The sequence below is a fragment of the Ovis aries genome, chromosome 6 (assembly GCF_016772045.2).
Source record: "Ovis aries strain OAR_USU_Benz2616 breed Rambouillet chromosome 6, ARS-UI_Ramb_v3.0, whole genome shotgun sequence".
NCBI classification, from domain to species: Eukaryota; Metazoa; Chordata; class Mammalia; order Artiodactyla; family Bovidae; genus Ovis; species Ovis aries.
In genome coordinates this window covers 62030548-62053701 of record NC_056059.1, presented here as the reverse complement: position 1 = coordinate 62053701, position 23154 = coordinate 62030548, and the positions used below count along the sequence as shown (strand labels likewise).

General features: G+C 39.3%; 1 protein-coding gene across 8 annotated transcripts in view; it reads left to right on the top strand.

Annotated features, from left to right (window-relative positions):
* ATP8A1 (ATPase phospholipid transporting 8A1) overlaps window positions 1-23154 on the top strand; it is a 232344-nt gene that overhangs the window by 128730 nt on the left and 80460 nt on the right. For all 8 annotated transcript variants that reach the window (XM_042251351.2, XM_042251349.2, XM_060417595.1 and 5 more), the window contains 2 exons: window positions 3113-3251; window positions 8250-8314. In XM_042251351.2, the coding sequence (XP_042107285.1) occupies window positions 3113-3251; window positions 8250-8314 (204 nt within the window). The remainder of the gene's footprint in view (window positions 1-3112; window positions 3252-8249; window positions 8315-23154) is intronic.

Here is a 23154-nt window from a genome sequence, read left to right as displayed (position 1 = left end):
ATTCTTGATTAGAGAATTCCATGGACAGAGGAGACTGGCAGGCTGTAGTCCATGAGGTTGCAAAGAGTCAGATACGACTCAGCAACTCACACTTTCACTTACAAGATGTGTAAAAATGGCAAAGCTCTATCAGAGCACAGCAGAGGGAAAAAACTTGAGTTAAGAAGTAAATGAAAACTTCAAAAAAGCAGTAGCTTTTGAATTTGGACTTATAGGGTGAGCCAGAGCAGGGCAGTGGGGGATATGTTTGTATCTATGTCCATAAGTATACATGTAAATACATGCGTGTATGACCAACCTAGATAGCATACTCAAAAGCAGAGACATTACTTTGCTGACTAAGGTCCGTCTAGTCAAGGCTATGGGTTTTCCAGTGGTCATGTATGGATGTGAGAGTTGGATTGTGAAGAAGGCTGAGTGCCGAAGAATTGATGCTTTTGAACTGTGGTGTTGGAGAAGACTCTTGAGAGTCCCTTGGACTGCAAGGAGATCCAACCAGTCCATTCTGAAGGAGATCAACCCTGGGATTTCTTTGGAAGGAATGCTGCTAAAGCTGAAACTCCAGTACTTTGGCCACCTCATGAGAAGAGTTGACTCATTGGAAAAGACTCATGCTGGGAGGGATTGGGGGCAGGAGGAGAAGGGGACGACCGAGGATGAGATGGCTGGATGGCATCACGGACTCGATGGACATGAGTCTGAGTGAACTCCGGGAGATGTGATGAACAGGGAGGCCTGGCTTGCTGCAATTCATGGGGTCACAAAGAGTCGGACATGACTGAGCGACTAAACTGAACTGAATAGACAAACAGTAACAGAAGCAGAAGATATTAAGAAGAGGTGGCAAGAATACACAGAAGAACTATATAAAAAAAGATCTTCATGACCCAGATAACCTTGATGGTGTGATCACTCACCTAGAGCCAGACATCCTGGAATGTGCAGTCAGATGGGCCTTAGAAAGCATCACTACGAACAAAGCTAGTGGAGATGATGGAATTCCAGTTGAGCTATTTCAAATCCTAAGAGATGATGCTGTGAAAGTGCTGCACTCAATATGTCAGCAAATTTTGAAAACTCAGCAGTGGCCACACAACTGGAAAAGGTCAGTTTTCATTCGAATCCCAAAGAAAGGCAATGCCAAAGAATGCTCAAACTACCACACAATTGCACTCTTCTCACACACTAGTAAAGTAATGCTCAATATTCTCCAAGCCAGGTTTCAGCAATACGTGAACCGTGAACTTCCAGATGTTCAAGCTGGTTTTAGAAAAGGTAGAGGAACCAGAGATCAAATTGCCAACATCTGCTGGATCATCAAAAAAGCAAGAGAGTTCCAGAGAAACAGGGGACAACAGAGGATGAGATGGTTGGATGGCATCACTGACTTGATGGACATGAGTTTGCGTAAGCTCTGAGAGTTGGTGATGGACGGGGAAGTCTGGCGGGCTGCAGTCCATGGGGTCGCAAAGAGTTGGACACAACTGAGCAGCTGAACTGAATGCATGTGCACACATCTGTGTTTGAGCTTTGTGGCAGAGACTGTTAACTGGCTAATTTACTACCTATTCCCATCCCCATTCTGCCTTGCCGCCTCCACTAAGTCTAGAAAAGTTAAATGTTAATAGTTAGGGATGGCCATTTAGCACCATCTGGCCAGTTGCTATATTCGGAAATATGCTGAGGAATGTTATAAACCCTTTTGCTCTTCAGATAAGAGATGGATACATTTGGTTTCACCGCATTGTTGTCTTCACAGTGGTGGTTGTAGCTGTGACAGTTACATTGAGACATTGAGAGAGATCTAGAGAATGAGTGGAAATATAGTCAAGCCAACCATCTTTTGCCCAAAATACCCACTTCAGTACTAATGATGTAAGAAATATGGAACTTTACTTAAGCTACTTTTAGTCAGATTTTCCTATTATTTATAGCCAAAAACATTCCTAAGTAATAGACTCAGCAACTATACCCACACACACTCTCTCAATTTTACATGTTTGTATATATATTTAACTTTATTTTCCATACCTACCAAGACTTGGGGCTATTTTTAGACTTGGGTTTTGATGAAAAGTAAATAGGACTTAATGTTAGAGAAAAAATAGAAAGTGGAATGCCTTCTTCGTTATTACCAACCCAGACACTATCCTTTGCAATCATTTCCCTTGTATCTGTTCTGTCCTTATCTGATAGTGGGAATGAAACATGAAGGCAAGCAGGAAGAGAAAGGTTGAGAAGAGAGGTAAATGCTGAAGTAGTTCATTGTGGAGGTTAGGTTATGGGGAAAATGCCTAAGACTAAGAATTAGTTTGTTGTGGCTTGCAGAACACCCTTGGGAAGGGTTCCCAACTGGTGACAGTGCCTGGTCACGTGATAGATAGGTTTAAATCCTAGTTCGTCGTTGCACATACCTATGTATTTAGGACCAAAAACCCCATTACCTGTTTCCATTTGGCAAGCCAGGGTTCCCTAGCAGCCAGGAGATTGTTCTCCCTTTCCCTCCATTTAGGAAGTTGAGAGAAGAAACCATTTTTCTTTGTCCGAGATTGGAACAGCTTTCCGCAGAGTGTTTTGGTTGTGTTCAGTCTTAAAGATACCATCAAATAAGCAGGAGATCTTTAATGGACTCTGACCTTCCACCACACAAACATGGAACCATGTGAAAAACACTCAGCCTGTTCTTTCTTGCAGAGACGAATGCTGTCACTCTGTTTATTGCGCCTTTATTCATCCTAACTGTATTGTGTGTCTACATTTCCTGACACTGTATCCAATTGTCATTTAATAATGTCAGCATGTAACTTTACTCTTTTTCAACCAGGTCACTTGGATTATTCTTCACCGTGGTGACCTTCCATAGTTTGTGTTATTTTTTCTTGGTAGCTGCCTGCTCCTATTTAACTGTTTTGGTAGCTTCCGTCTTCTGTCAGAAGTACTGGATGAGATTTAGGGATCCTTGAGAGAAAAAAACTCCATGGGATAGCTGGAATTCACACTGAATTCATGGGTTATCATTTAGTCTCTGATTTTAAAACACTTTAATGTTTTGTTCTTAACGACTCTAAACCATTTTCTTAATCTTAAAAATGTTGCTGCTCTTTTTCTTCAGAATCTTCAACTACTGGGAGCTACAGCCATTGAGGATAAATTACAAGATCAAGTGCCTGAAACCATAGAAACTCTAATGAAAGCAGACATCAAAATCTGGATCCTTACAGGAGACAAGCAGGAAACTGCCATTAACATTGGTAACTCACCTAGTTTAAACTGTTTGTCATGGTGCTTCTTAACATGTTTTGATACATTTTAGAAGATAGATTTGAGATATTTCAAGATTTGGAAGATTTAGTATTTTGAGATTTCCTTATTTGTAGTTCCACTCAGCTTATCTATTTACTTATGGCCCCAGAGCCCCCTTTAAAGATGCAGTGATTATGTATACAGCCAAACTTTAGCTCTTGCAGCCCCATAGTGCCCTCTCTCACCTTTGAACTCTGCCTGCCCCTGATTCACCTCCATAATTGACACGCGGGGATGAACTTTCTGCAGTTGTCTGCCAGAGTCTGGAGACTAGGATTATGGCAAGCATGTATACTGACACTTGTTTATGTGACCAATGATTATTTCTAAGATAGGAAGTAAGGTTTTGCCAGTTTTCATTGATCTAACAATTAATTCTGATTTTACAGAAAGAGGTTATATTCGTCAGCTTGGGCTGCCATAATAGAATATGGCATATTAGGTGACTGAAGCATCAGAAAGTTATCTCTTCACAGTCCTAGAAGCTGGAGTCCCAAATCAAGATGTCAGCAAGTTGGTTTCTCCCGAGGCCCCCCTCTTGCTTGCAGATGGTCATATCCCTGTGTGTCCTCGCCTGACCTCTCCTCTGTGGATGCTCGAGCGTCTGGTGTTCTGTCCTCTTCCTATGAGGACACCAGTCCTGTTGGATGAGGGATCACCCTTATGATCTCATCTAACTTTACCTCTTTGAAGACCCTGTCTCCAAATGCTGTTGCATTGGTGGTTGGGGCTTCAACTTATGAACTGGTAGTGGGGGCACAAATCAGTCTGTAACAGAGGAGAAAGGTCATGTTTGCTGGTAGAGGCCTGTAGTACCAATAATGTGCAAAAATATAGTCATTTTCCCCCCAAATTCAGCAGTAGTATGTTGCCTGACACTGTGAACCCTGACATCAACCTCTGGATGATACTGATGATACAAATTACACACAAAACTCTCTCAAAATTAAAGAAACCATTTCAGGAGTATTCACAAACTAAAACCACAGTTTTTGAAAGTCATTAAGTATCATCTATGTAAAAAAAAAAAGTGAACGTGAAGTCGCTCAGTCGTGTCCAACTCTTTGCGATCCCATGGACTGTAGCCTACCAGGCTCCTCTGTCTATGGGATTTTCCAGGCAATAGTGCTGGAGTGGATTGCCATTTCCTTCTCCAATGAATCTTCCCAACCCAGGGATCAAACCCGCATCTCCCACATCGTAGACAGATGCTTTACCATCTTCGATCTCAGCCAAAAGGCCGAGAAGCAATAAAAGATTTTAGCTAATATTCCTTTTAGAAATGTGAGTAATCAAAGAGTATATTCTGTGATAAACACTATACTTATAAATACAGTATTTATATTAGATAGTATGAATACTATAAATTCATAGTAAGTTGATGTTAATAGGGGAAAATTAATTTTTGAAAGAAAACTAGGACTTCCCTGGTCATCCAGTGGTTAAGACTCCACACTTCCACTGTGGGAGCATAGATTTGATCCCTAGCCAAGGAGCTAGGATCCTGCAGGGCACAGGGAACACCCAAAAACAGGGAAAAAAAAAAGAAAAGAAATCTAGCCAATAAAATTTAAACCTACAAGCCAAGCAAGTTGTTAATTTTGATTATAAAAATTATCACTGGTGTTAGAGACAAAATGAAAAGAAGATGTATGAGAATACAGAATTCTTCAGAATCAGGAGACCTGGAAAACGCAGATATGATAAAGCAGTGTAACTACAGATAGAGGGGGAAGGTATGGTGGTTAAGAGTGAGCTGTGGGGAAGATGAACAGTCCTCAGGATGGTCCTGGATATGTAGCCAGTGTGAAAATACCTATGAAAAGGAGAGAAGGGTGGTGGTTTCTAGTAACCCTTAACTTCCAGAATCCTAAAAATTGTTCCTAGAAAAAGGAAACTAAGATTCATTCATTCAGCAAATGATTATGGTGCATGTGGTACCAGGTATCAGTTAAGAACACAGAACAAACGTGTTCTGTGTCAGAACCTCTGCCATCGGAACTCAGATTCTGGTCAGGGAAACAGACAGTAAAATAAATGAGAAAAACACATAATATACTTGATGGCAATAATTGTTCTAAAGAAAAATAAAGCAGGGAAGGGAGATTAGGGCATTACACAGAGGGGTTCAATTTTAAATCAGGAAGTCAGGAAGAAGTATTGAAAAAGTGAAAACCCAGAAACAACCTATGAGAAGAAAGGGAGCTTGTCCCTCAAATGATTGGGGAGAGCTATCTTCTGTCCTACAGAAAGAGCGGATATGCCCAGGGCTAGAGGAGGAGAAGAGGTGAGCGGTGTAACAGAGCTCAGGTTGGATGGAGCCACCTACACTGTTGTCCAGTCTTGGCATTTACTCTGAGTGAGATGGAAAAACCACTGCATGGTACTGAACAAAGTGGAGGAAACACTTGATCTAACTTTCCTATTAAAAAAAGAAAAAAACTGTATGTATCTGTCTGGCTGCTAGACTCAGAGTAGACTCAAAGGGAAGCAAGCATTGAAGCAGGAAGGCCAGAGGCTGTTGAAGTAATAATCCAAGTAGGACATGATGATGCTTGAACCTGGGTGGTAAAATAGAGGTGGTGAGGAATGGTTGGATTCTGGATGTATTTTTGAAGGTACAGCCAACAGGATTGATTGATGGATTAGGCACAGTACGGGAGAAAGGAAGGAATCCCAGGTAACTTCAAGGTGCTTTAGCCTTAGCAATTGAAGGATGGAGTTGCCATTAACCAAATGAGGAAAACTAAAGGAGGAACGTGTTTTCTGGAGGGAAAATTTCCTTCCTTCTAAAGGGAGATTAAGAGCCTGATTTTAGATATGTTAAGTTGAAGATGTTTATTTTACATCTAAATGTCTGCTATTAAGTAGGCACTGCCATGTGAGAGTCCAGAGTTCAGGAAAGAGGGATTTATGAGTTCTAGAATGGTCAACATTTCAGTCCAGTTCAGTCGCTCAGTTGTGTCCGACTCTTTGCGACCCCATGGACTGCAGCACGCCAGGCTTCCCTATCCATCTCCAGCTCTCAGAGATTGCTCAAACTAATGTCCATCAAGTCAGTGATGCCACCCAACCATCTCAATCTCTGTCATCCACTTCTCCTCCTGCCTTCAGTCTTTCCCAGCATCAGGGTCTATTCCAATGAGTCAGTTCTTCACATTATTGGAGTTTATTCACAGTACTGGAAACTCACAGTATTGGAGTTTCAGCTTTAGCATCAGTCCTTCCAAAGAATATTAGGACTGATTTCCTTTATGGACTGGTTTGATCCTCTTGCAGTCCAAGGGACTCTCAAGAGTCTTCTCCAACACCACAGTTCAAAAGCATCAATTCTTTGGTGCTCAGCTTTCTTTATAGTCCAACTCTCACATCCATATATGAATATCTGGAAAAACCATAGCTTTTACTAGATGGACCTTTGCTGGCAAAGTAATGTCTCTGCTTTTTAATATGCTGTCTAGGTTGGTCATAACTTTCCTTCCAAGGAGTAAGCATCTTTTCATTTCATGGCTGCAATTACCATCTGCAGTGATTTTGGAGCCCAGAAAAATAAAGTCTGACACTGTTTCCACTGTTTCCCCATCTGTTTGCCATGAAGTGATGGGAACAGATGCCATGATCTTAGTTTTCTGAATGTTGAGCTTTAAGCCAACTTTTTCACTTTCCTCTTTCACTTTCATCAAGAGGCTCTTTAGTTCTTCACTTTCTGCCATAAGGGTGGTATCATCTCCATATCCGAAGTTATTGATATTTCTCCCAGCAATCTTGATTCCAGCTTGTGCTTCCTCCAGCCCAGCATTTCTCATGATATACTCTGCATAGAAGTTAAATAAGCAGGGTGACAATATACAGCCTTGACATACTCCTTTTCCTATTTGAGATCAGTCTGTTATTCCATGTCCAGTTCTAACAGTTGCTTCTTGACCTGCATACAGATTTCTCAGGAGGCAGGTAATTTGCTCTGGTGTTCCATCTCTTGAAGAATTTCCCACAGTTTGCTGTGATCCACAGAGACAAAGGCTTTGGCATAATCAATAAAGCAGAAGTAGATGTTTTTCTGGAACTCTCTTGCTCTTTCGATGATCCATCGGATGTTGGCGATTTGATCTCTGGTTCCTCTGCCTTTTCTAAATCCAGCTTGAATATCTGAACATTCACAGCTCATGTACTGTTGAAGTCTGGCTTGGAGAATTTTGAGCATTACTTTGCTAGCGTGTGAGATGAGTGCAATTTTGCGGTAGTTTGAACATTCTTTGGCATTGCCTTTCTCTGGGATTGGAATGAAAACTGAGGAATGAGTTCACAAAAAGAGTAAGTGAAGATGGTACTGTTTTAAATGTGAGCTGGGCCAAAAAGGTTGCCTGGTTTTGTCTAGCCACATTCAGCTATAGGCACACAAGTGCAAGTGGGCAGAGTTGGTTTGATCAGCAGGTGAGTCTGCCCTGCACCAAGTATAGCAAAGCAAGAGAGAGCGGGAGAAAAGAAAACGTGGTAACAGTCCAAGGGCAGGGAGATAGTGGTGGGATCAATGGTCCAAGAGAAACCCAGACGACCTCCTGCATCCTTCTCCCACTGGCCCATCTTCTGCTCTACATGTTGGTCACCATGAAGGGTATGCCATATGCGTTTATCAAGTTTTCAGAACATTGAGAATCCTTACTATACTCTCTTTCCATGTTCGTCTATCAAGGCAGCCTTAACCTGGCAGGTGATGTCCTTGTATTGTATCCCTCTTTTATAGCAAGCAAGAGTATTTCTTTTTCAAACTTCTGCAGATCTAGAAGACAGCTGACTGCCATCTTTCCTGTTAAAATAGATAGCATTTTAATTTTACCAAATAATATAGATAAAATTCAGAATTTTTGTAGTTTTAGCATTTTAACATCTTCATCTTCTTTCTCTAGAGAAATTAATTGTGTCAACCAATTTACTCTGTTTGGACATAGGACACTCCTGCAAACTTCTGAGGAAGAACATGGGAATGATTGTTATAAATGAAGGTTCTCTTGATGTAAGTAAGATTATCTTTTTGAAAGACTTTTAGTAACTTTCCTTGTATTTTATATTCAGCTAACTGTTGAGATATTTTGTTTTCCTGGGTTGAAAGGTGCCTTATTACTATCATTCTGCTGGAACAAACGTACACTGTTTTGAATCACTGATGTAAATAGATGCTAGATTTGTGTCTTTAACAGCTAAAAGAAATTGCTAATCGTTGTGAGACCAAAAAGGTGCTTTACAAAAGCATTATATCAAGAGATTGCTGAGTGACTACAGCTTCTTTGTTTCTGCCTATTTTGTATATTTCAGTATTACATACATATTATATATGTAATATTTCAGTATTAATATTTTACTTCTTTTTTTAAAAAATGTGAAAGCTATTGAACAACACCAAATAGCCAAGAGTCAACTTTTTTTTAATGTCTGAAATTCAGAGCTGAAATAGAAATTCCTAGGATGTCTTTTTTCATGACTATGATTGCATGAAGTTATATTTGGAAAAGAGGGAAAGATTTTTTAGAAGTATAAAAGATAAAAGTTAACCCCCCAAAATGTAGGTGATGACCTGTAAATATTTCAAAGGAAAGATGACTGTTTGCAGTTTAAGGTGGAAGACAGAACAGGAAAGGTGATATACAGCTGCTTGAAATAGCCGTTGTGACGCAAAGAGCAGAACAGAGGAAACCTGGTAACTAGGGACGTTGGAGAAGCTGAGAGGCCAGCTCTGTGGAAGGGATGGTGAAGAGGTAGATGTTTAGCAATTGGGTATAGACAGGGAATTACATGTAAAAAGAACTTTGTTTCTGATTTTTAAACTGGAATGATGATCTCTTCTGTATTATTGTGCTTAAAACCATCCTTGTAATGCGCTTCCCTCTCTTGTGAAGTCTTTGAGCACCTTGTAGCCTGAGGAATAATATATGATTTTGCAATCATGGGAACTGCTTATGCCTTTAATTATTGGAGAAGTGCTTTTTGTGAACCAGGCTTTAATCCTAAAAACACAAACAAAAACAAAAAGCGAGCCCTCCAAAAGCTTACAAATATTAAGAGAAGTAAATGGCATACAAGTAATAAAGCAAAACAAATAGGTAAGTAAGGTAGATAACTTGCTGTGAAAATATCATGAAGTTTAAGGAACTATTTACAAAATAAGTGGTATTTAGTTATATAAAGGTGAGTAAAACTTGAGTAACTGAGTAAAAGGAGAGGAAGCAGAAAGTGAGTGCGAGTTAAGTTCCTCTTTGGGGGCCTGAAAGAGGAATATTAAACTTGAACACAAGATTATAGTTTTTTAAGTATGTTTTGTTTGAATAAATATAGGCACAGAATGTAAAACTTAGAAGTTATGAAAAGAGAAAATATAGATGGTAAAAAGTGAATCTCTCACCTTTATTTGTTTATTTTATTGAAGTATAGTTGATTACAATGTTGTGTTAATTTCCACTGTACAGCAAAATGACTCAGTTTTATATATATATGTATATGTATAGGCACATATACATATATGTATGTATGTAATGTGTGTGTGTGTATATATATATATATATTGTTTCATATTCTTTTCCATAATGGTTTATCATGGGATATTGAATATAGTTCCCTGTGCTATACACTAAGACCTTGTTGTTTATGAATCTCCCACCTTTATATCCAAGCTACTAGTTTACCTCCCCAGGGGTGGCCAGTAGTTCCAGTCTTGTGTGTTCATCCAGAGAGGTTCTGCCATATCTAAGGGATTTATGTGCATGTCGATTGACACATCCTTTGTTGTTAAACACACATTACAGCATCCTGTCCACACTCCTTGATACTGCGCTTTGTTTTTCTCACTTAATATATCTTAGCAGTTGTTTTATAATGGTCCGTATGAAGCTACCCAATTCATTTTAACAGTGGGCACAGTATTTATAAGGCACCCATTAAAAAGTGACGGAGAGGGTTAAACCTGGAGAGGTAGTCTCAGGTCAATTGTGGAAAGCTAGGCCAGGTTTGAGAGTTTGCCTTCATAGGCCAGGAGTGTGACTCCATCAGCCTCTTTAAAGAAGTGTGATGTATAGAAGCAGTTGGCAAGTTGGAAGGGTGCAAACAAGGGACCAGGATAAGAGTCAGGAGGAGGAAATGGGGACCCTACCAGCGATGTGATATAAAGTTCAGGATACTCATCCCCATGGGGGGGTGGGGGGGTCCCTGGAAAAGGAGCCATCCAAGGTGGTTCCAGAACTGGGTTGCATTTGTTCACAACCTTGCAAAAACTTCAGTGTGAACGTTTCCATAATCCCTATAGACCTTTAGGCCTTTGTCAGCGTCATAGGTTAAACGTGATGAACAGACTTTCTGACACTTGAAGGAAATCAGAAGCGGGACCTATGAGATTGAAGTGAAAGCATGGTTGATCACATGCTTGATTTGACATCCTTTCCTTTTTGTCTGGATTTAGGCTTTCACCTTATGTAGAGCATGCTGGCATTGCTCCTTTTGTTTCCATCTGTTTCATCATTTTTCTCCAACTCTTGGATAAACACATCCAAATGTTCTTGTTTTTAGTGTCAAATGATGTAAACAGTAATCTCAAGGAAAAAAAAAAAGAAAACTGAAATACCGAAAATATTCTGTGCACTGAATCCTGTATTGTTAAGACAGAGGCATTTATTTTCATTTTGAAGTTTCCAAGATGGTAACTCAAAAGTAATAGACACTTCAAAGGTTTTTGCACTTTGTGTTGCTACAAGAGCAAACATAAATGGTCTCAGGGGAATGCTCAGTTTCAATGAAAGCAAGGACCCCTTCTGTCTGTTTTGGTTTGCGATCTCTGTCGGTCTCCAGCAAGTTGCCTAGCACATTGTTGTGGGCGTGCTCAGTTGCTCAGTCGTGTCTGACTCTTTGTGACTCCATGGACTGTAGCCCACCAGGCTCCTGTGTCCATGGAATTCTCCAGGCAAGAATACTGGCTTGGGTTGCCATTCCCTTCTCCAGGGGATCTTCCCGACCCAGGGATCGAACTCGCATCTCCTATACTGGCAGGCGGATTCTTTACCACTGAGCCACAAATATTTGAGAAATGAGTTACTGAATAATGTTTAATTAAGGGCTCCCTGTTTTAAAAATTTGTATATCAGTTTTAAATGTGGTAATAGTCGATCACAGCAGATATTTAAAGAGCAAAGTGATTGGAAACGGCCTTAACAATTTGTGTCAGTTTGGTGTGAAAGACCACAGGCAGACGCTATGGCTGAGCGGATTGACACTGATTTGTCCAGCATCAGACTGCCTCTGGTTCTCGCACTGGTGTCTGGAGGAGGCTTTTTCTCCCAGGCCGTTAAGTGGTGACTTTAAACAGATCTGGCTGTCTGGGGTCAGACCTGCTGCGGTGAACTCATTTGCTTCTCAGCAGGAAAGGAAACCCCACTTTGCATCATAGCTCCTCCAGGTCTTGTGTGATACAACCCACGGCTGAGATTTCAGGCAAATCACTAGAATGAGTCTAGGGAAATCATTATTTTTCATTGCCATGGAAAAGAAAAGCATCCTCTGTGTTCACATTTGTACTGATAATAATAAAACGTTTATCATTCCATCAGCACAAAGAATAATTAACATTCAGGTAATGAACTTAGAAACACACCGCCTTAGGAAATAATATAATAGGAAATAAATTGTAGATGTGCAAAGTTTTGTTAAATCACAATTTTGATGAATGTACTCAAATCACTCTGTACAGCAGCACAGTGGTTCAGGGCCCAGTTCTGCCCCACCTGAGTGGCAGACTCTGGACAAACGGAAATTAGAGAACTTCTCTAAGCCACTTGTACTGCCTCTGAGGTAATGATAATGTTACCCTTGGCATAGGATCGGTATGGTTAGCACAGGACACAGCACATATAAAATGAATGTTACAAAATTTTGTAGAAAAATAGCCCATGTTGAAATCCTGCTCTACAGACCTAATATGGAAATCTGACTTTTCTGCCTCTATACATTCCCAGCTCCTTTCCCGGAAAGAGCAGCACTCCCCGCTAGCATGATGCCTGAGTGCAGAGCTGGGGGTTCTCACTCAGTCACCTACCCAACTATTGCCAGATGCTGACAGTGTCAGCAAAAGAGGTTCTTAGGGAGCTTGATCATATTGCTTTTAATTTAGAAAGTAAGAATTTTATGGGTAAGCATCTTTAATAATCGTGTAAAGTTGGTCAAAATCTGTTAGATATTTATAATAAGCAGATAATTTAGATAACATGTAACTTTTTATCATGTAACTTTGAGCCGTTTTATTAAGAGTTCTGGTTATGATATTGATATGAGATGTTTTCTTAAGGGTCTGCTAAAGCAAGAATTTTAAATTACTGGCTTAAAGAATATTTTGTACTTCTTCTCTAAGTCTACAGAAATGCCCAGAAATGATCCCATTAAATTCTCAGAAACCCCTTTGGCTTGATGACCTAGATCCAGATTCTTGTAGTATCTCTTTTTTTAAATTTCTATTGGAGTACAGTTTTTTTACAGTGTTGTATTAGTTTTTGCTGTACAGCAAAGTAAATCAGTTATTCATATACATAGATCTACTGTTTTTTTGGATTCTTTCCCATAAAGGCCATTAGAGAGTAGTGAGTAGCTTTCCCTGTGCTATAAGGTAGGTCCTTATTAATTATCTGTTTTATATATAGTAATGTATATATGTCAATTCCAATTTCCCAATTTATCCTCCAGCATCTCTTTTATACTTTTGGTTTGCCATGAAGTAACTTGTTCAAAATATATCTGTTAAAACTGGAAACATCTAAAAATGTGAGCTAAGAACTAGGGAATCTCCCATGTGACCTATCTTTAGCTGCCATTGTCTAATTAACATATTTTAAAATATAGTATAATGGGTTTATGTTATATTAAGGAGTGTGATGATTATAGTATTCAAATCCCCCATAGCATTCTAATTCTGTGAATCTCTGAAAATACTTCAGGTGACCCAGAATATTTTTTTAATGGATATTATCTAACTTTCTGTAAAAGGTAGAGAGAAAGTGAAGACTATTTCATTGAGATAGCTCAGGATTTCACTACCCTCATCTGTCAAGTCTGGATAAGTGGAAGGAACCATAATTTCTCAAGCCATTAACTCTGTAGGTGTCCAAATGATCTTTCTTGAGTCTCGCATGATATACTTGTAACCTTGACCTCTCCTCCTTCTAGCACCTCCTAAGACAACTGTGGGATCTGTCCTGGGAGGCAGCGCTGGACCTTAAATTTGTTCTTATTGTTTCTTCTCCTCCTTTCTACTGTCTGGATTCCCTGGGAAAAAGAAAGGGGCAGAGAGGAAAATTATATTTATGGAATCAACAGGAATGATGGTTAAATATGTATGTGAGGAATTTGCAGAAATAAATTTCCTCTACTTGGAGTCAAAAGGCTTCCAGTCTTCCAAAATTTAACTCCTGAGAAACCCTGCCTCCCTCTCCTTCTGATCATCTGGGCATAGTTGTTTTTCAGTTTCTGCTTCTGTTGATATTCACATTTAGCCTGATGAGGAGTCAGTACCCAATATATGGGAAGTGCAGAGTATGGATCCTAAAGAAAAACGCAGGCTTCTGACTGTGTGAAGAGGAAGCTCTGCTGCCCCTGCAGGGTTCTATGCATGGCTGACAGAGTCATAAGAAAACACTAGCTTATATTTGGACTAAAGATTTTACAGGGACAATCACATTTACACCTGAAAACATTAATAGGCAGATACCATTATGCCCGGGCTTCCCTTGTGGCTCAGCTGTTAAGGAAACCTGGAGACCCAGGTTTGATCCCTGAGTTGGGAAGATCCCCTGGAGGAGGGAAAGGCTACCCACTCCAGTATTCTGGCCTGGAGAATTCCATGGACTGTATAGTCCATGGGGTCACAAAGAGTTGGACATGACTGAGTGACTTTCACTTCACCATTACGCCCAATCTTGAAAGGAACTTGACCTCTAGTGCTAAGCAAACTCTGGAGGATGTATGTAAGTCACTGGATTCTGGAGTCTACACGAATAGAATTTTCTGGAACCTAAGTTTCCAGTGACACTTGTAAAACAAGAGTAATAATAATACCCATCTCTAGGGTGTTGTGGGACTTAAACAAAACAATACATTTTAAATACAATGCCTAGCATTTAGTAAGCACATGAGAACTATGAACCATTCTCATGATCATCGTTATTATTTCTTTTAACATCTTTGTTCCTGAGGGTAGAGGGAGTTTCGTTTTGCCAAGTGCTATAAGAGGTGATTTTAAATAGCCGTCCTCCTCACTACTTAAATTTCTCTGCTTAATTTGCAAATATGAACTTAAGCCAGCCTAGGTTTGATTATGGATACCAGTGTTTTCTCTCACCCGTATATTGTGCAGAAAATGAATTGTTAACCACATTTGATATTAACAAGCATAAGAATATATATTTTTCAACACCATGGTAAAAGAAAGCCCTTTATAGGGTTGTGCATTTTTTTCTAGCTAAATTTGGTTTTATAACACCATGTAAGCTTCAAATATAACTTACAAGCATTCATGACATAAATGGTGAAGTTGTCATCTGTACCCTTTTAAGCTCATCTTACATGTATTATGCAGACAAACCTTACTGTTTGGGAAACCAATCACTATTGAATGGCTTCTGAAAGAAATCCAGAATAAGCAAGTTATTGACTTGGCTCCAGAAAAAGGGGAGAAAGGAGAATTGAGGCTACTTCAGGTTTTGTCTTGATATGTCCCATGAGTCTAATACAATACATTTTGTATTGCTTTGAAAAATAGTTCAGGCAGGTTTTAAACCACAGTGAATTTTCTTCCACTGCCAGCTTTGGACCTTTAGGATTGTGAATTCTCTGTTACCATTAGCAAAGTTGTTTCAGCTTTTTGGCCTGAAAATGTTTAAGAGCTCAGTTTAACTTTTAAGGTGTTAATGTGTCCCTATCAGAAGCAAAGATATGCTTTTGTAATGTCCCATTGCAGGATGATTGTTCAAATACTGTCTGGCACACAGCTTGCTTCAAGTAGCGCTCAGTGAAGAAAGCGAACTTTGTTACATTTGAGAGAAATAGGTTAGTTTAAAAAAAAATGTAAACATTACAAAAAATGAAAATAACATATGAACAAATAATCTGTTCTCTTTTCCTCTGATTTAAGATAGTGTCTGCCACAAACCAAAGTTTGTGGTTGAACAAGTTCCATCAAGTCCATTGTTTGGTCTCAGAAAAACTAAATGTGTCCCCTTTTCTTAAACAAAATTCAGTAATCTTGGCTTGTATGCAGAACCCAAAGTGAAGTTGTTCACAAATTCATAGTATTTCTGTTTTGAGAAATTCTTCCTGCCGCAAGCTTGAATAGTCTTTATCCCTCTTTCTCTTTCTCTCTCTCTCTCTCTCTCTCTCTTTTTTTGGCTAAACATCTGAGCTCTTTCAAGAGCTCTCTGAGACCTAGAATTACCGATAAATCCTTTCTAACCAGTCTACCCTCTTGCCATTTCCTCACAGCTTGTGGGCAGTTTTGAGGGGAACAGACTGCTGTGCCTTGGGACTTTTTTGCATCTCTGCCACCCATATCTTTTGATGAGTTATAAAATTGACAGTTTGCAGGAAGCTATGTCCCAGGTGTGTCTGTATGCATTCGCCTCTGTCCCTTTTTTCATTTTTACTTTTTTATTGGCTCATAGTTGCTTTTTGTCTCCATTCCTACATGAATGATGATGTTTGTCTCAATTACAGATGGAGACTGTGCGTTCACAGGATTAGCAAATGTGGGATCCTGAATTTTGACCTAGATGACTTTAATCCCAAAATTGTTTTTCCTTTTGTTTTTAAACAACCCTTCCTTCTCCAGAAATAACAGGGCCTTAGTCCCAGAAAAAAGCCTTCTGGGAGCCCCCCTACCAGATTTTCCAACTTGTCTCTGCCTCCCTTCCTACTCACCACCAAGGCTCCAGAGCAGCTGGGAAAGAAGTACTCTTCTGGGAATTGGTGATGCTGGGTATCTTGTATTTATGAAATTTACAAAAGACCCTATATTCCATTTTACTATGACAGTTTTACATGTATTTTTTTTAATGGATGTTGAAAATAATGGAAATGGTGTGCCTTTGGAATTTGCAGTGAGAAAACACAGTAGATAATGATTCCTCTGTATTCCTACATGAATTAATTCAAATCATTAGGAAAATAGACCCAACCTTAGCTTTCTTTGTGGTTCTTGGTAAGAACTTCTCACAGACACCAGTTGTTACTTTCTCCAAACCGTTGATTTGGTAATTTGCTTATTTTCAAAAAAATGGTTGTATATTCTAAGCAGTCTCTTCTGGCTGAATTGAAAGCCATATGAGAGACTAGATGTCTGCCCACCCAGTTCCTCCAGGATGCTTCCTCCTGCACTTGAGTCACTGCAGCCGCTGGAGAATATTTAATACCAAACTCAAAATAAGTGTTTAGGAGGCTTTCAGTCGTGGTTTCAAATAATTACTATGAGGGCTTTGGTAAAAGCCTTTATCCACAAAACTATTTAAATTATATAATTATACCCTCTGCCTCACTCTTCCTTCCTTTCCCGGGGTTTGTCTTTCTTTGCTTGATGCCTCCATCCTACACTGCAAGACAGACTTGGACCCAGATTAGACACTTCTCAGCCTTTCTCTCTAGGGTACCCCAAATGAGACTAGATGCCTCACAAGGAGTTATTTGCCTGACGGAACCTATCATAACCCCAAATCCCAAACCTCTGCCCAGGGGCCAAGAGCAATTTACCCAGCTCTACAACTTCCTCTTCCTACCTTCTTCCATCCTGTAACCTTTGACCTTTTTCACATGGCATGACCCTATTGGGAGATTGGACCATTTCCTCAATTATAGTGTTTTGTATCTACACCTGCCCTGGAAAGCTCGTATCTGCATATCAGCAAAGCATGAGCAAGATCTTTTTGTTTCCCTTTCCATTATGTTTAGCAATATGTTTTGATTAAATTCATTCACTTGACTGTTTTCCACTAAGCTGTTTTAGAAGACCTCATTGACCATATGTTTTTAAAATTAATTTATTTGTTTAATTGGGGGCTAATTACTTTACAGAATTGTGGTGGGTTTTGCCATACATCGACATGAATCAGCCATGTGTGTACATGTGTCCCCCCATCCTGAACCCCCCTCCCACCTCCCTCCCCACCTCACCCCTCTGGGTTGTCCCAGAGCACCGGCTGTGAGTGCCCTGCTTCATGCATCAAACTTGCACTGGTCATCTGTTTTACGTTTGGTAATATACATGTTTCAGTGCTGTTCTCTCAAATCATCCCACCTTCCCTTTTCCCACATAGTCCATGATTTCACCTTCTATCTGCCTTTACCCATTTGGAAAAATTAAGTTTGTTTGATTCTATATGAATATGTTTTTTGAAGGTTATGTTCTGATATAGCCTAGGAGTTTAGAACACCATGTTTTTGGTTAGAAACTGTCCAAGAGAGCTAGTGATCCTGACTGGGATGAATAGTAAATGGACCAGTTGTATATAAATATAGTTTCTCTTTACTCCCAGGTATATGATCTTTACAATGTACAGATCAGTACAACATACAGCCTGCAGTACATTAAACGTACAACATACAGCCTGCAGTAAAGAAGTAGTTGATATATGTGTTGCATGGGGGTATATGGAATGTCCTGTAGTTCTCTGAATCAATAACACATTGTCAAAAAATAATACCCAATGATTTATCCACATTGTTCTTATGGGAGTCATAACTTACTCTTTAAGAACATGCTAACATTATCCATACTTGTTATGGTCATAATGTATTATTAAGAATGTCCTTGGAATACTCTGTTAATTTGTAATTTTATGTTGTGAATACTGAGAGTGTAAAAATAGAGAAAGAATGAAACATTATTTGGCCATAAATTTATAAACACCTCATGTCGTAAATGGTGATAAGATAGGGCCACAAACCACCAAAACAGCTAATGAAATATGTTAGTTTAAGATTCTTATATATATCCTCTTATTTGACATCTTATGTTAATTGATAATAGGTTTTAAAACTAAGTAGGTCAACTAAGGTTTCCCCCTGCCAATGAATATTTATAAATCTGGTTTAAAAAATAATCCGTACCTAAGAAGTTAAGGTGATGGTGTGATTGCTGAAAAATATGCCAGCAAAGTGAGTCCTCACTGTTTTCTTTATCATTGTTTTCAACCTACTATTTCTGAGGGTCTCATTTACATATAATGCTATTTACTCTGCGCATATATATATATATATATATATATATATATGTAACTCTATATTCTTTATGGGAGCTTAAAGTCTAGCATATATTGATGTGGTCATCTGCAAAAAACATAGATAGTAAGAGAGACATGCCAGTCAGTTTGTAACTTTCAATTTATTTTCTGCTCAAGAATTATCTCAGGTTAGAGACAGAAATTTAGAGATAAAGAAAAACAGTCTAGGTTAACTTGATAAATATTTGTCCTCCTACTCTCTACCAAGAGCCACATATCATATGGGAAAGGATAATGCTATCTTTTCTATGATTGAGGGAAGACAGGTTTCCAGATAGTTTTTACATAAAAGAAGTCATAGCTAGTAAACTGAGTGTTAGTAATCAAAAAGTAGATTGAAAAAAAATTGCTGTTAGGAGATTTCAAAAGGAAACGGAAAATCATCTCAGTAATATACCACTTGCTTTGCACTGATGTTATGCGGTGATTGACAAGTTGCAGAGCATTCATTCTTCATCATGTGTTGATAATACAGTTAGATCTGATGTCAGAGGAAGGAAAAGAACTAATCTTTCTCAGATGTCACCTCTGAGCCAAGCACTGGACAGGACACCTGAGTTAGCACATCTTGTCACAACAATAACCCTAGGAAGAGATATTAACCCAATCTTATAAATAAAAAAAAAAAGACTCAGAGAAGTAACTTGCCTAAAGTGGGACAGCAACAATCCAACCCAAGCCATTCTGATGCCATATCATTGCCTTCTGCATGCCTGCATGCTAGGTCTTTTCAGTCATGTCTGTTTGTGACCCAATGGAGCGTAACCCTCCAGGCTCCTCCATTCATGGGATTCTCCAGGCAAGAATACTGGAGTGGGTTTCCATGCCCTCCTCCAGGGTCTATTCCCAACCCAGGGATCAAACCTGTGTCTCTTATGTCTCCTGCACTGGAAGTTGGGTGTTTTACCACTGATACCACCGGGGAAGCCCCTGATTGCCTTCTAGAGTTAGTCAAATGAAAAAATAAATAAGGAGGTAGTTTGGAATATACATGTACTCCTGGCAAAAAGTTCATTGACATGAACTTACCTGTGACATGTGATATGGGATATAATCCTTTCTAGAACACTGCCCCTATGTAGCCACCTTATCTGAAAGTATTTTGGACTTCTTGGTATTTTTTACTTGTTAGTGGTTGAAACTATTCCTTATTTTTCATTTGGTTTTTTCCTTTCGCATCATTAAGGAACTTTTTTCAAAATAAATATTTCCTTTCCAAGGAAGATGAAAAATGTTTGATTACCTTGTTTTCACCTTATACTCTGCAACTACCAAAAGTTGAGGAATATCTTGAGTTCTTAGCCACGATGTATGTTTCGTCTTCTGAAACTTAAGTTCTTTGCAATGTGACTCCATTGTTTGCGTCAATGTTATCAATGCCCAGAAGCATGATCTGAACCCTCATGGCCATTCTTGAATTTCTAACTAAAGAAGCCCCATTCTTTATGGTTACACATTTGTTCCTGGCTTGGGAAGATCCCCTGGGGAGGGAAATGGTAATCCAGTCCAGTACTCTTACCTGGAGAATATGGACAGAGAGGAGCCTTGTAGGCTACAGTCCATGGGGTCGCAGAGAGTTGGACACGACCGAGCGACTTCCCTTTCCTTCACTTCATTTGTTGTATGTTCATGGCTGCCTTCTCTACACTGACTGATGACTTGTGCACATCAGCTGACAAGCTCTGAAAAGTTATTTTACAGTGAGTCAACCTCTGGTAAATGGTCTTATTTCATCAGAGTCCCCATCTTGCTCAAAAAGATACTTTCCTGTAATAGTATGATGACTTTTGCCCTCTAGGTGGAAAGTAAGTGAAAACCGAAACCACAGGTGCTAATACTAAAGTGAAAAGCACAGGCTTCATACACTTACCAAGCCTTTCCGACAAGGGTCAGACTTGCGTGTCTTCCAAAAGTAATTCAAAATTAGCCAAAACGCTATGCTTATTTCATTTAACTGGTGGTGAATTTATGATAAAATGATGGTAAGCAGAAGTTTACCATTTGACCTGCACACATTTAACAGATTCCCAGGAAAACTACAGGTGCTGAGTTCTTATTTGTATTCAGACCCACACACCAACAAATAGTTTGAACTCAGTAAGTATATATGTATACTTTTTTAACTTTAGCTGTTTGGCTTAGCCTCACTGATGACACCTCTGGGATAAGATGAGTGATCACACATTTCCTTCTGTCGCTGTAAGTAACTGCAGCCTTGGAGCAGGGTGTGGGAGCCATGACATTTAGGTGTTACATCTTAGACTGTGTGTAATCTTCACCTCATTTCTGCTGGAAATAGACTGGAATAGAGTAGTCTTCTAGTCAAAGACAAGAGGCTTTCATTTTCCTCTGCTTAGGGATGTTGCCACATTCTCTACTAGGGTATTTCCTGGATATGTTCCTAAGTAAGACTAACTGTTCTATAAACCCCTGAAAGGAATCAGAAAGAAAAGCCAGAAGCTGAAAAGGGCCATTTTTATGCAGGTGCTTTCTGCAACATTACATTTGGGGCCATCAGAAACATAGCTCTTAGGTGGCCTAAAATGTTCTTTGCACATCTGGCCTCTGAGTTCCTTAGGCTGTTCCAAGCAGAGTTTTTGCCAGAATGAAAACGACATCTTGCATGCTAAGATACTTCCCAGACAAGTCAGGGCTTTCCGTTTATTTCACTGTAAAATCGTATTCATTGTCTAGGGTGCCTGCTGTGATTTTTATCAAGAATTTCTTTGGCAAAGGTCATATAAAAGTAATATTTTAAAAAAATTATCATAAAGCTGCCAGTCTCTGATTTCTTAAAAAATTATTTTATTTCATTGGAGGGTATGTTGTGGCTCAGGGTAGACCCTCTCAAAATATTCCAGACTGGCATATCAAATATTTTGAATTAAAGTTACTCTAGAAAAACCATCCAATCCAAGAAAAACATTCTGACCCTCCTGTGTCTTAGAAAGCAAGAAATAAATCTCCCATTTGGAAGGTAGCCTCTCTGCTTCAGGAGGTAGAGACATCCTTATCACCAGAGATAGGAAATTTAGGGCCAAGAAGGCTGTTTAAACAAAACTTGTTACTTCCTCACTAATTTACTACCAAAGTTTAAACTTCTCTATCTTGTCAAGTCTTTATAAATTTATTGTTTCTTTTTCTAAAAAGCATAAAACCTGCATGCTTTGGACACTTATTAGGTCCCATTTCTAGAGACCTCCATATATACTAATTTGAGGGGTTTTCTCCCACATTAATCTCTCTTGTGCCAATTTAATTATTAAACCAGCCAAAAGAACTCAAGAAAGAGAGAGTGGGAAATTTCCCTCACCGTGGTAGGTATTATATGAACATGCCATCTGTTGGGCCAGGCAATACCCTGAAGATTCGCATAGAAATTTATTAGGGTCCTTTGGTCAGAGTTATCTTTTATGAAAAATTCTGCTTGATCTAATTATCTGCTAAGCATCATTCTTTTCTTTTTTCTTTTTCAAGTATGTTTCTTATAAACCAAATACAAGTTGTTTTCTTCTCATCAATCTACCGTTATATAACCTGGCTTGATCACTAAGTAGCTAGTCTAGGTGTTGATTCCATTATATTCATTAGATAATTTATGTTATATAAGATAGAAGGAGATGCTCAATCATAACCATCACTTTGTTCTCCATTTCCTCTGTCATAAAATAAACACACTAACGTTTTATTTACTGCTCTAATTAAGAGTAGCCAAGATTACACGGGAGTTTTACGGGCAGCAAAAAACAATCCTCAGAATAATCACACAACAAAGGATTGTAACTTCCCACATGGGATTCTCCAGTCATTAATAATTTGGTTATTCCATTTTCACCAAGCTCATATTAATTGTATTTCATCTCTTTATCAAGGGACTCAGTCCCAAAGAGACCTAGAGATATAGACAGATAAGCAATTATACATCATGCTGCCCTATGTAAGTATAAACAAGTATTTAGAAAGTCTGAAAGTTGGAGGTATTCATCTCACCTGGAGGACTCAAAGGACAGAGTCAGAAGGACTTGTCTCAGTTTGTTTATTTGTTCATTGTTTTCACTCTGTAGTCTCAGAGCGTGACAGTGGGGGAAAATAAAGATACAAGGGAGAAGAGGGAGGAACAGAGATGAGCAAAGTCAGTCTCCCCCACCACCTGACTGCCTGGCTCAGGAGTCAGCAAGGATTAGGGAAAGGGAAGTTTTTGAAGTTAAGAGAGAAAAGTTAAGAGAATTCTTTCTTAACTGTAAATGTTTTTAGCTGTAGTATTAAGGGGCAAATTTGGAGTCTGGGGTAGCCTCAGGAAAGAGTGGAATTGGCTAGACCTGGGGAAAAGGAGCAATCGGTAGCAATGAGCACGCATAGAAAAGAGAGCTGGTTAGAGCCTGTCCTCTGGGGGAGGTGATTTTCTTTTCTTTCTGTGGGGTCGGAACTAAGAGCAGAGAAGTGTGGGTGGTGGACTGGATTGTGACTTGCCAAAGCAGGAAGGCATGGAGGGAGCGCCTAAGGGCTTTGATGAGCAGTTGGCTGGGGGCAGGCCGTTAGCAGGGAGCAGATAGCTGAGTGC